This window comes from Pseudopipra pipra, chromosome 20 (genome assembly GCF_036250125.1).
Source record: "Pseudopipra pipra isolate bDixPip1 chromosome 20, bDixPip1.hap1, whole genome shotgun sequence".
NCBI lineage: Eukaryota > Metazoa > Chordata > Aves > Passeriformes > Pipridae > Pseudopipra > Pseudopipra pipra.
Window position 1 is genome coordinate 1,825,355 of NC_087568.1, and position 13,904 is coordinate 1,839,258.

The 13,904-nt window shown below is 50.1% G+C and overlaps 1 protein-coding gene across 2 annotated transcripts in view; it reads right to left on the reverse strand.

Annotated features, from left to right (window-relative positions):
* The window catches only part of LOC135424932 (carboxyl-terminal PDZ ligand of neuronal nitric oxide synthase protein-like), a 29,443-nt gene extending 17,833 nt beyond the window's left edge, over positions 1–11,610 (reverse strand). Inside the window, exons 1-2 of one of the 2 annotated variants that reach the window (XM_064676642.1) lie at positions 11,286–11,610; positions 7,360–7,431 (exon numbers count right to left, since the gene is read on the reverse strand). In XM_064676642.1, the coding sequence (XP_064532712.1) occupies positions 7,360–7,431; positions 11,286–11,390 (177 nt within the window). In that variant the 5' untranslated portion in view covers positions 11,391–11,610. The remainder of the gene's footprint in view (positions 1–7,359; positions 7,432–11,285) is intronic. The other variant, XM_064676641.1, reaches the window with a different exon arrangement.
* Between the last annotated feature and the right edge of the window lie 2,294 nt (positions 11,611–13,904).

The following is a 13,904-nucleotide window of genomic DNA, read 5'->3' on the forward strand; positions in this document are numbered from 1 at the left end:
ATCTTATTTTAATAGGCTGCATTTGGCTTTGTGGTCATGGTCCCTCAGGGTCCCATCTCCTCAGAACACTGATCCATAAGGACAAAATCAAGACAACATCTACAAGAGCACCCATTGCTGTGGCACTGGGTCTGGCCTTCCTGCTGTGTCCAGCACAGACTCAACCTAAGGACCAGAAAGGCTCAGTCAAGGCATGAGGTTACACCATAGCCAAAGGCTGATTTCTTTTTTATTTTTCCCTGCATGTAGATGGATTTATCCATGGGACAGGTTTAAGTGTTTGCATCTTCATGGGCCATCCTGTTGTGTTCCTGAAACACATCCCGCTGCTCTGCTGGAAATCCCCCTGTGCACTTGTATTAGCTGTGCAAGGAGGGTCTCTGCTCCACCCCACAGGCAACCCCAGCTTCTGTGCCCCTGCAGTTGTCACTCGGACTGAGGCACCTCCTCGTTACCAAGCCAATCCAATATCCTTGCTACCCTCTGGTTACCATCTCAATTACATTTTTTCAGACACCAACAAAGCAGCAGCTTTGAGTCGTGGCTGAGTGTTCTCCACCACAATGTAATTTGAAAGCCATTGTATTTCATCTCTGTAATACTCTACAACCAGGAACATAATTGGTGAAAAAGCCTCTCTGTTTCAAACTAGATAAAAGCTTTGCAGAGATCTCATACTCTGATATTTTAGCTAGTGAAATTAAATGCTTCAGTAATATAATGATAATTCTGGTAAAGGCACTTTATTTTACAATTAAAAGGTACCTGCTCCATTGCCAAGATTCAGCCTTAGACAAAAAATCTGTCTTGTTCTATTTAGCACTAACATTTTAATTTAGCTTTTATCTATTTAACTGCTGCTTTTATTAGCCTTCAACTGAACTCCAATCCACCATGACTCTCATGCAAAACAGTATTAATGTGCCTCCCTGTTCCACCCCCTCGCTGGAGAAGCCATGGAGTTCTGAGCACTCTGAGGAAGGCACTAAAGGTCGCCGTTGCCTGGAGATGACACATTTCACTGACTGATCCCTCCACCCATCTGTTATCCATCATACACTGAACAGGCTGGAAGAACTGAAGCATCTCTAGTCACTGGCCACTCCTCAAAAACTGGGTCATAGCATGTGGCTAGTGAAAAAGCCCTAAGCTGTCTTTTGTCACAGTGGCCTGTATTCACAGCTTGACCAGTCCCCACTTGTTTCAGTTCACAAGTGACAGAAGGTGACTAATTATTCTGTGGCAAGAAGTCCAGGGGTGATTTAGGGTTGGAGATGAGCAGGGTGGACATCTGCAGGAGTTTGTAAGTCAGTGGAGCAGCTCTATGACACAGTAAGACCCCCAGGTAGTGAGCAGAAGGCTGGATTCTTGTGTAATCTGAGGTGTTTTTTCCTGTCCTCCCACTCAAGATGTACAAGCAGAGCACAGTCAGTTCTCCACCGCAGTCACACAACGCTGCCTAGAAACGCTGTGCATGGTGCCACTGCAAAACCAGCTCATTAAGAGCTTCTTCCCTTTGTGTTACAATAATAGGAACAGCAGATAATGGGTAAAACAAGATTGGGTTAGTCGGAAACAGGGCAGACTTGATTCTTCTAGAAAAGCAGCTTCTACATTTTGAAAGCCATTTCTTCAGTTTATGAAATGACACTTTCTGTAAGGCCAGGAAAGCAACATGTGCACAGAGCACACCTGAGCCTGCCAAGGTGACCACGGACTGGGTGACACGTGTAGAGAGGCCTAAAGAGCTGCACCTGCATCACCCACCCTTCCAAACTCAACCTTGGGCCTTCATGGCATGGGACATCAGAGAGATGAGTCCCGCCTGGTGTTTTGGCTAATTAGGGCTGCAGGGCAGACTGGGAAAGGGGAGTGGCTATAAACCTCAGCGGCAGGGCAGGAATCCCTTCCTGCAAGCAGGATGGGAGCAGGGTGAGGAGCAGGGTCTGAGAGGTGCTCAAGCTGAGGCCACTTGTTTTGCCTGGAGAAATGGATTCTTGCCACACCTTCTGCCAGAGGGCTCACCTCCTGCAACATCCTGTGCTGCACAAAGGTAAGGCCTGAAATGTGTCTCTTATCACTTAATGTAGGGTGGCAGCCCTGTCAGGTCCCTTATCTTCCTAAAGACCAGCAAACAGGCTGTGGGAACCAAACTCGGGGCTGTTTGCAGCGTGGAAGAGTAACAAGCTTTCCAGTAGAGCAGTGCACTGAATGTGGCAGTTCCAGGGCTCCCTGTCCCAGTTAAACCCACTAACCAGCCCTCGGGCATGGGAGAGGGCAAAGAACCTGCCAGGGGGGCTGGGCTGGGGAAGGCTCCAGTGAAGGTGTAATAGGAATGGGTGCAAAATCTGCTGGATCATGGAAATGGGCTAATGTGTGCGTGGGCACACTAGATATTCTGCAGGGCTGCTGCCTAGATTCTAATGAGAGCCTAATTAGAGGTCTAGGGGTCTCTGGCTCCACACCCAATCCCCTGCTCTTGGATGGGAGCAGGTAAGAGGCTGCCTGGCAAGGCTCAGGTAGGACCTTCAGAGCACACAGTGGGAATCCTGCCTCCTGGGAAGCCCATCCTGATCCCCATCCTTGAGCAGGAGACTCTGCTATAGCTGTAACAAATAGAGGAAAACAAACTAATGAGGCATTAGGGCTAAACTTAGCTGCAATTAACACTTAATTACCACCCTGAAAACACTTGCTGTATTTTGCCAGGGCCTGGAAAGGTAAACCCAATTAGCTTAATCTTGTGTGGTAGAAACCTTAAACTGGCTCAGATGCCTGTTGTGGATGGGATGCTGGGAGTAACTGGTATTTTTGAGACCACAGTGCCTGGAGCTGAGCAGTCTTGTGGGTGGGCTGGATAATGGGACACACCCCTGCTCAGGGCACCAGGTGCCTGGAGAAGAGAAGGGCTGTATGGCAAGGATGTCTTGGACCAAGTTATATATGTGTAGTGAGAAGGCTGTCTGCCTGGGAAAGCTAAGGGAACTGTTCTAGAACAATCTCACTAATGGGTCTGTGAAACATCTCTATCACGGTGATAAATTAAGCTGAGAGGGCTGAAGGCGGTCGCCCTGCCCTCTGCCAGCTGTCCACCTGCTTCCTTTCCTTCTGTAGCAAGAGCAGATAAATCACATCCACATTTGCTCCTGAACCATTGCAATTTACAGCCTGGCAGGGCTCTGAGTGTGAGCTGCTGTGTGAGCCAACCCATCTCTCAGACTGGGAGCTGCTGGAGTGCAGAGGCAGGTTCTGTGTGGCTGTCTCTGCTGCCTCTGCTTCACAAGTTTGCACTGTAGGATTGTAACTTACTCATCCTGATTTAAATTGCTGTCATGTCGCACTTCAGCACTACCAGTTGATATTTGGCAGTCACTCTGACTTGCAGTGTGGCAAGATTGCACTTCCTCACTCAAATACCATGTGGAGAAACTGCAGAGTGTTGAGGCTCTGCTTAAAGCATGGATGCAGTAAGAGTGATCAGGGTAAGAGGGAGGCTGAAGTGAGAACCCAGTTCTCACACCGAGGAGAACTCAGGCACTTCTGATATATCCTGTGTTGAGAATTATAAATGTTTGTTTCTCTGGCACACTGGCCTCTGGGGAAAAAGGCTTATTGATTAAATTAAGTGCAAGAAATGTGGAGGTAACAGAAGAAACAGTAGTCTGGATGCCTGCCTCCTGTTTGTTCATCCTGGTGTTTGGATGGGCACTGCACCAGTTGGCTGTTCCCTTATGGAATGATTAAATAATCCAACATCTGGCTCCTTTCTCAGTGTCAATACCTGCTTAGGTCCAAGCTAGACCTTCCAAACAGAACTGAAATTTCTAGGCTTCAGAGATATGTAAGTGCAAATGCCAAGGAAACTGATTCTGTGCCTTAGAGGTATTTAAATGGAGTGTCTTGGGGAATTGCTGCAGCAGGCTGTCTGTGGGGATGACAGGCTTTGACACTTACTCCCACTCTGTCCTTGTACAACTCACCACTCAAAATAGCAGCACTTCACTGGGGCTGCTCGGCTGGCTCTGAAGTGCTGGACTGAGAGGAGTGTTGCCCTAGGAGGGAACAGCTGACTTTCTGCTCTGGTCAGTGCTGGCTCTGGGGAATGGATGCAGGATAATGTGGTGATATTAACCTTGCACTTAAAGCCTGGTCTCCCAGACTAAGATTTTTTTTGAGCAACCTCAGGAGCTTCAAGGAAACATTTTGTGTTTTACGAAACCCATCTTCGCATTAGCTACCACTTGACTTGTGCAGGAGGAAAAACCTTGTGCATAAGCTCCCTGGAGTGCTGAGAAGGCTCAAATACCTGCAGATGAATCCACTCCAGCAGAAAGCCAGCTCCACCAGGACGCTGACAGAGCACAGGAGCAGGAGCTGTCAGACACCCAGACCTGGATGGCCTCGGGCAGCCGGAGGCAGCAGATGCTGCTCCCTGGGAGGTGGAGGAATTCCTGCCTGGGTGCTTGGAGCTGCAGGATGAACTGGACTCTGCTAAACAGACACTTGACATGCCTGTCAGACTACAGTGTACTTATCCAAGCAGCAAACTCATTTCATCACCTCCCCTGCCAGGGCAAGAGGTAGAAGGATTAGTTTGAACTCTGATCGTATAATAACAACATGGCAGCTGTATGCAGCTAATAATCCATTGGGAGGATTAGCAAACTTAAAGTTGTCTAGCTCTGCATAATGGGAAGCTAAGAACAGCAGCTTCCCTGTTCTACCTATTGCATTTGCATCCCTCCAGTGGAAACATAGAACATGATGAGACAAGGTTTTCCAGTCTGTTATGAAATGGGAATCTAATGTGTGACTAATGGAGTATTGCTAGCAATTCTACAAGCATCCATTCAGCCTGGAAGATGGATTTAAGCTTTACTAGGAGAGTGCATCTTAAATACCTACTGCCAAAGAGCAGGTCACAATTTCAGCAGGCTAATGCTAAAACGTGTTGTTTGAGGCTCCCTGAGAGCAATGTCCTGAACTCTGTAAGCAGAGTGCTTTCTAATGCATGGAGAATCCCACTGAACTGCTCCCCAGTTCCCTGGCATAATTCATGTGCAACTGGTAGAAGAGCCCAGCACAAAACACAGGACAAGGCTTTTAGCATTTGGAGTTGCTACTCCCCTTATGGCCCTCTCAGGGCACTTGGAGTGCTCAGTAGCTGGAGGCTTTTCCCTGGGAAAAGCGCTTTTCATCACAGCAATGAGACATTGTAGTGGGAAGGCAGTTTTGGAGCTTGTATCAATTTACTGATGAGTAACTAGAGTAACCAGCTCTGTCACAGCCTGGAAAAGGGAGCTGTGACTCCTCATCCTCCTCCCTGTGGCCCTCCCGGCGTGGCAGCAGCGGTGAGTAACAGCCTGGCTGTGCTGTGGGCTGGCTCCCGCCTCTCCCATGTCACAGGGCACAGGGAGCAGCACAGGGAATGTTGTGCTGGGGCTTGTACCGTGCGACTTTTCCCTTCCGCTCCAGTAGAGAATTCCAGTGGAACACTGGAGTGCACAAAGGATGAAAGCTCCAGCACGACGTGCCCCTGCCAACGCTTGGCAGGGCTGCGGGACCTTACTCACGCTTGCAGTGCAAACAGGCACCACCACTCACAATAACGTGGCAGCAGAATACTCACTTCCCTCAACAGCTTCTTCCACCGTTTCCTCCCAGTTGCAACTGGTGCTGCTGAGAGTCCATGGGAAAAAACTCCAGTACAGGCAAGGCCTCTGCATGCAAATGAACGCTACATAAATAAACCCCATCTTCCCTCAGTTCCTAGGTTGGGTACTCTGTGCACTAGAATTCTCTTCAAAGACCTCCCAGTTCATTCTTTATGCTCTAATTAAGGATCAGTGCCAATTAACTATCTTCAATAGAGGAGCATCTTCCGCTCAGCAGCCAGGAAGTGTCTGAATAAGATCCTGCTGTACAATGTGCACATGAAAAGGGAAGGCCCTCCCTTTTTGGAACAGGCTTCCAAGATTAAAAACCCACAACAGAATACAGGATGCCTACTTTAAAAATATTGTGTGATAAGATTAACTGATGCCATCCAGGAATGCAGAGTGGGGTTTTGTATCTCTCGTAGCACTCAAGCATGCTGTTGCACTCCCAAGGCTCTGAACCACGTACCATTGTGGCAACAGCAGGTGTGAAAATGGAATGCAACACTTTCTTTTAAGTGATATTAAAATATGATTTGCTTTTTCAAGGTTTTCTGTCAAGGGTGTTATCCAGTCAAAGATCAGCAGAAGTGCAGTGTCAAATCTGATGATAAATACTGATTCAGATGAAAAACTGTCAGTAGTTATGCCAGCACCTAAAATGCCCTGGTGGTCTTCACCTACTGCCTTTGCTTCCTATAGATGTTCACCTGTTCCATAAATAACCAGGCAATTTAGACTGCTGCTGCACTGTGTTCTGAGCAAGAGCTGTGCTAATAGTCTGAGCAGGCAAAGGGAGGGGAATGTCATTTCTGAGCTTGGCTGGAGATGAATACATCAGCTCCCCAGCCAGTTACAGGCTAAGTTTAAAAAGCACTATTCTGAAGGAAAATTAGATGGTTAAACACTGGGGGGGGAGGGGAGAAAATAGGATAATCCCTTCAAAGCTTTAAATGGAAGAGTCTCAAACCTGCTTCAGCTGATGTGCGACATATGAACAGCCTCAGAATTAAGACCCCTGCAAAACTTCAGCCAGACACAGCAGCTGCACTGCCTTTTGGGGGAGATGCACTTGAACTGGTTATACACGAAGCAGATGTGAGCTACCCACCCTGCTAATCACAGCTAAATCTGGTGACCATTCACAGCCTGCTCTGCAGAACAAAGGGGTAGAGGAGGAAGAGCACAGGCTTGGTGATGAGAAACAAGAACTGTAAAACTGTACTGGAGGATGGGAAGAGCAGCAAATTATTCCATGAGCAGCAGAATCCACAAAGTCTAGTCAGATGGGATTTACATCCATCACATCTGTCAGGCCACCGATGTGTCAATATATAATAACACAGTATATTTGGAACTGTCAATGAATTTAAGTGCTTTTGTGGAGCAGATTGTGTTCAGCTTATTTTTCACACACACAAAGCTCCATACAGGATAAATAAATCTCTTAGGGTCAAGGAGAAGCCCCATACCTCCTCAGCACAGAAGAGGGGTTTATGTTTGAGTTTTGCTAACTGATCCCTTTGCAAAGTAGAGGATGGATCTATCTTAAGATGCCTTGGGAATTTCAGGAGAAGCTTGTTACAAACTGTGCTGAGATTTGAGCTGCAGATAAGAAGGGCTGGGGGGAATGCACTGTGACCAAGTCCCTCCATGGAATGTAACCCTTTATTCCACATGGGCTCAGCTCTTTTGAACTTACCCGGATCCTCCTCATGGCTGCCACAATCTCCACACGGCTGTTGGGCCGGGGGACGTCCAAGCTGCCGATGTACTGAAAGACAGAGCAGTGAGATGTCTGTTCAGCAATGCACAGGTCAGTGGTGTTTCTTCAAAACAAACAGCATCTCTCATTTATTTAGTCCCTCCTTGGCTAGAGTCTCTTGACCCAGCAGACGATAGGAATATGTGTTGTGGATAATGTTATCAAAGTCAGTGAGTTCATGGATTTCTAAGGTCGGGTGTGAGGCTCTGACCTCATTTGGATTCTGGATGTGCCTTTACCAGTGCTTTGCAGAGCAATGTCTGCTGCTAATTGAGTTACAATCCTGTGGGTCTGAAAATGGGACTGTCCATCCTTTGTTCTTCCCTGCTACATCTGCTTTCAAAAGGCTCAGACCTAAAGGCATGTAAGAGTTGGAAGGTTGCAAACAGCTTTCCTGGAAAAGGCTTGTGATTCTGGCCTAAGTTTTCAGTCTGGACCATCAGACTGAAGGTGTCTCCCTGGACACCACTGTCCCTGCTTGGTGGGACCAGTTCAGCTGCCTGCAGAATCTTGGTAAGCCCAAATCTGTGTCCTACACCCCTGTTTATAACTCTGCTTAGAAGAGCTGCAGTCCTAACCAGTGGTAAGGCTGGGCTGCCCTTGGTGTTGAGTGTCAGCATCTCAGTGTAGGCTCCAGTTCTAACTCGGCCCCTTACTGGGGTCTGAGATGTGGCAGATGGTGGGTGGGTTCCCAGCACCTCCACCTCTACCAGAACACTCAGAGCCTCCTGTGAGTTGGTTGCCTGTTCTCCTGTGTGGAATGGCAGTTATGATGCAGATGCTCCAGGGGTTGTCAGGGAAGACCTGCAGGCAGCTCCCCGCTGCTCCTGTGCTGCCTGTACTCTGCCCTCGTGCTGGGTTGTAATGCTTGTGTGCCAGAGCAGAACCTGCTCGTGCACCTGTTGGCAGGAGGCAGCTGCTGCTGCGCAGGGGGACTGGTGACAGCACATGTGGCACGGAGGCACAGGAGTGCTGCCTGTGCTGCCAGGTGGAGAAGGCACAAAGCTGCCAGCTCAGGCTGGAGAGTGAGGAAAATATGTGGCATCCTGGGCAGTCACAATGTGTGGGGAGCAAAGGCAAAGGCCACTCAGGCTGTAAGGTGGTCTGGTTCACTGCATGTCAGGGGCACGCTGGTGAGGACAGGAAGAATGTCATCTGAGTGAGAGGATGAGGGCCCGATGACTAATGCCAGTGTGTGCCAGGTGTGGCCCTGGCAGTCGGGGGCAGATGCTAGACTTGGCACTGGCAGGATCCCAGTGAGGCCCATCTCTGCTGTTGGGGGGGGGCAGAGGGCAGTTCCCAAAGCTTAGTGAGCCTCCCAGGAGCATTTGGTTATGAGCTGCATCGGGTTTTTAGTGTGTGGTTTAGTTGAGGGGTTTTTTTTTTGGAAGTTGTTTCCTTGCGGAGAGGAAAGGAGAAGGAGGAGCAGCTAATCAGGAGGCTCCTGCAAACATTCAGGGTGATAATATACATATGAACAGAGACAAAATAATACCCCAAGAGCAGCCCCATAGCTATCACTGTTACTGACACAGTTCTGGTTTTATTTCTCCACCGTAACACTTGCAGCTTGCAATGGGTTTTATCCTGTAAAATGTGTACTTAAAAGGGCTTTCAGAGATGAGCTCTCCTGGCTCAGTCTTTACTGCTCTTTCTCCTGCCTTGAAATAAACACTGCAAGCAATCTGAAAGGTCATCTGGCTTTGCTGCTGCTTCTGTAAATGCCTTTGTAAAATGGCATTTTTAAGAGCAGTTAAGTTCAGCTATAGCCTTTGGTAAACCACAGGAGAGCCAAACTCAGACCACAAGAGCTTGAGGGCAGCAGGGAGGGGAGCATCAGAGCCAGGGCTTTCCTCTGGGCTGGTGGGGAGAGCAGGGCTGTATTGCTCCAGATCTGTGGCCTCTTTGGTGTGCAGATCTCCTTCCCCGCTCTGCCATGGCTGTCAGTGCAGTCACAGGTAATCCAGAGGAATTCCATGCAGCCAGCTGGCCTTTTGTCTGCCACAACAGAGCTGCAGTGGGGAGCAGGCTAAATTGCTAAATTTATTGGGGCAAGAGGAGAGCTGGTGACTGCTGAGCCAGAGGAGATTGTCCCAAACTCCCTGCTCTGGCCTTGCTGCAGAGTTTGGGTACCTGTGCTCCCACACAGAGCCACGAAGCTCATGAAACAGCACGTGAAGCTCTGCCCAAACAGCCGCCTTTCCAGAAGCAGCTCCCAGTACTGACCTCCTGAAGATTACAGGGGAAGTAAGGCAGTTTGGAATGTGGAGATTAGAGAGTGAGTGTGGTCAGTAGGATTGCCTGGTGAGGGACACCTGCAGCCAGCTGCAGCCTTGTCATTGTCAGCGTCCCAGCTGACTGATGTGGCCACAATGAGCAGCCTAATTGGAAGAGACAGACTATAGAGCAGAACCAAGCAAGCTCAGTTACTACGGCAGTGCAAACCCCATCCCAGACCCACACATCCTAACAGCCTGTTATCCACTCCAGCTCTGGATGCCTGCAGCTGTCAATCTGAAGAAGCCAGTTTCACTCAGTTAAAGGTACAGTTGCTTCCCATCTTTTAAAAATCAAAATAAGGATTTTTTTTTTCTCCTTGGCACAGTGTGCAGCCCAGCAAATGTTAATTTAACTCAAGAAATCACAGATTATTTGTTTTTCTCCCCCCGAGGAAGAGAAATTTTTAAAAAATACGTGATTAGCTGTCTATTCAGATTCATCCCATATCCTGCTTAAATCTTACAGCTCTTTTAGTAGGAAAACCAAAAGGCACAAAAATCTGTATTTCAAAGCTTTATTGGAATGTATATGCCCCTTCTTTCCAGCTCAGGAGACAGCAGGCGTGAATTCCATTTCTAATCTGTGTTAGGCCACCTGCAAAGAGGGGAAGGGAGCCTGTGAGTTGCTCCAGCAAAATGCAATTCTTCTTGTCAGCTGAATTATAAACCCGTTCCCTGTGCTGTCTACAGAATGCCAATTCCAATGGAGCCACTCTCTGAGAGTGCTGCTGTGCTGCCAGGCTGTTTCTCATAATCAATATGAAATTTCTGAGGATATCAGTATTTCTTTCTGATGCCTGAAGGATGCAGACCTTGCCCGCCCTGCTTTTTGTGCAGTGAAGGGGTCAAATGGAGCAAGGCACTATTATTTAAGCAGCACACAGCAGTCTGCTGGTTTCTAAGGGAATAGGGAGCTGTTGCCCCACTGTGACAGGAGGAGGGTTCTGCCCGATGGGGGACAGGACAGGCACCCGATCGGGCAGGGACGTGCACCTGGCACAGTGTCCACGGTGCTGTCAGGAGGGGTCATCCCAGACCAGCTCCCAAACGAGGTGCACGAGGCAGTGCCTAAGGATTGCACAGCTCACAAAATACTGGGAAAAGCGCAAGAACCTGTTTGATTGTGCTAATTAAATGTGTAAGGCTTTCAAAGCTGATGGCTGTTTTCTTTAGACTCCCTTAGACCTGGCCCACGGTTGCCTGGCCCAGGGGCACTTCCAGAGCTGAAGAGACAGCTCGTGGCAGGGCTGGGGGGGCTCGGCGAGCCTGGCCTCGAGCCATGGGGCCAAGGGCCCGTGGCCAGTGGATGCCACCCCGGTGGGTGCTGGACAGCATCGGACCCCCAGCCCGCGGGGACCCCCAGCCCGCGGGGACCCCCAGCCCGCGGGGACCCCCAGCCCGCGGGGACCCCCAGCCCGCGGGGACCCCCAGCCCGGGGCTGGCTGCCAGAGGCAAAGAAAGGAGAGCCCGGGGGGCCGCTGCCAAAGCCCCCGAGCGCGGGGGGACGCGGGGCTGTGACAGGCGGGGGGACCCGCTGCGCCCCCCGCCCCGGGGGCTGGGGAGGGGAGCGCGCCTGGGGCTCACCTTGGCCTGGAAGTGGATGCCGTGCTGGAAGGCCTCCTCGTTGTGCAGCGGGACGCGGGAGTCGCAGCCATCGTCCACCAGGTTGTACCGGTTCTTCACCGGCATGGCGGCGGGCGGGCGGCCGCCTCAGCCCGCGGCCGCGCCGGGCATCGCGGCCGGCAGCGCCCGCCCCGCCGAGCCCGGGGCGCCGTGCGGGGCTGCGGGCACCCGAGCCCGGCCGCGTTTTGAATGAGCGTCCGCGGGAGCGAGCGGGGCCCCGGCCCCGCCGCGGCGCCATTGGCCCGAAGTTCCCTCATGTGATGCGGGGGGCGGCGGGAGCCGCCCGGCCCTGCCCGGCCGCCCCGCCCCGGCCCCGCCGCGGGGCTCCGCGAGGCACCGGCTGCAGAAGGCAGGTAACGAGGATGGTGCCAGGCTCTTTCCGGTGGTGTCCCCCTCTCAGCCTTCTCTTCTCCAGGCTAACCAGGCCCGGCTCCCGCAGTCTCCCTCCTCAGAGCGATGCTCCAGACCCCTCTCCGTCGCTCCGGTCGGTGCGGGGCACCCCGAGCGCTGCCCGGGCACTCTGGAGGGAGCAGAGCCCTGCGAATCGGGAAGGGAGGTCTGGCCTCACAAGGGTTTGAACACACCTGAGGCACCTGGTTGAAGTTTGGTCATGGAGGGTTTGTCTCCACACGTCCAGGATGTCCTGGCCAGGCAGTGCCCTTTGAACCAGAGAAGCAATGCCATGTCAGACCCTCGGAGGGCACAGAATGCCAAACCCATGCTGTAAATGTACATTTTCCATGTTAGAAACTCTAAACAGGCAGATACACATCGATCTGGGATCACAGCACTCCTGTGTGAGTGGTCACCTAAACCCATTATGTGTGTCCAGTGTTAATGTGACTTACAGCCCTGTTAGTAATTAGCACGTGCCCTCTCTCCGAAGCCTGACGCACAGTCATGTCCATGTCTGCTGCGTGACTCAATATACTCTGAGGATCTGTGGCACCCTGTGTGCTCAGGGTGTTCTTTCCTTCCAGCTTTGTCTCGGTGGCAAGGCACTGCCAGGCACAGGTGAGCCCTCACAGATGCCACTCTGGGCCACTGACACGCCTGAGCGTGACATTCCTCTCAGTGGGCACCAGCATGGGGAAGGGATGTGCAGAGCTGTGACGGCAGGACCCAAGTTTTGTCTTCTGGCTGTTATTACAGCCACACTCCATTTACAGAAATGATCAGAAATGTGAACTGTGTAGAATCCAAAGGGTGGAGGGTTGCATGGGCTCCAGTGGATCTCATCTGGGTTTCCCGAGATTAATTTTTGAGTGATCAGTTGTAACTTTTTGTCATATAACTCCCCAGCTGGTGGTTTGAACGTTGTTGGACATCGCCTTTTATGTGGCTTTCACATTAGCAAGAGAGAAAATTCTGGCCACAGGCAGACACGGCACAAGTCCCTGTCTCCATCTCAGGAGCGTAATCACCCTGAGCTTCTTGGCATTTCTGAGTACTTGTAAGTCAGTGGGAGATGGGCAAGAGCCAAAAATCCAGAAACTTATAATTAGGAGAGGGAGAAAAAGCTCCAAGAATTAATATTGGTTCACAGACTGTGACCCTACATGTTCAAGTATTTTGTGGTATTAGCAACTCCTCCTGGCACTGGTGCTGGTGAAAGTTCTGTGGTCAGCCTTCTGTCTTTGCTAAGGTTTTCTGTTTCCAGACAGGCTTTTTTTCTTCCAAGTTAAAATGTTGCATTATATTGCCATTTAAATATTCACATGTTTATGCCAATCCCTCTTTTATGCAGCATAACTCAATATGGGGTTTGTCTCAGGTATGTTAATACATCAGTTGGTTTCTGTCCAAGATGCTCCTCTAGATACACATCTCGCCTGCAGATGCATGGGTTTAGTTTTTTGTTGGTGATTTTTTTGTGTGGTCTTTGTGCTGATGTTTAGTGCATACTTCGAACGTTTCATGGCGCTTTTCTTGTCTTGCATATCTCTTGATTAAAAAAATATCTGTTGACCTGAATGAATAACCTAGATTTTGTGTGCAAATGCCCTTGGACTGATTGAGCAAGATTCAGGTCTTTGGTTCTCCTAAGCCCAAGGAGGAGGAGATGCCACCCAGTCAGCCTATGCTCATGCTGCCTTTGATGCTAACGCCAGCAAAGCTCAACTCATAAGGGGAAAAACCTAACACAGCCACTACTGGTGAGTCTCTGCATTGATTCTGCAATACTCATTTCAGCTGAGGCGTGCATGAACCTGCCATCGTGCTGAGCTGCTCAGAGTTTCTCCTCATTACCCTCCCATTGCCACAAGAGCATTCCTATAGACGTGGGAGCATATGGACTTTGCTCGGGATAGTTATATTTTAAAATCTGATAGAAAGTACAGGGTGAAATAACAAGAATGGTCTTTTAATTCCCATCCTGGGGCTCTCCAGTATCCCGCAGATTACAAAATCCTTTGGGTAGGAGGAAAGAAACATCTCATGGGAATCCTGAGAAAAAGAAGGCAACTGTGATTTAAAAAAGCTTGAAATGCCAGTCTCTGTTAGATCACAATTGAATGGAGGTGTTTAATATTCCCTGTTCATGAACTTCTGTGAACTTTTCATAGGTCTGAACTCTCC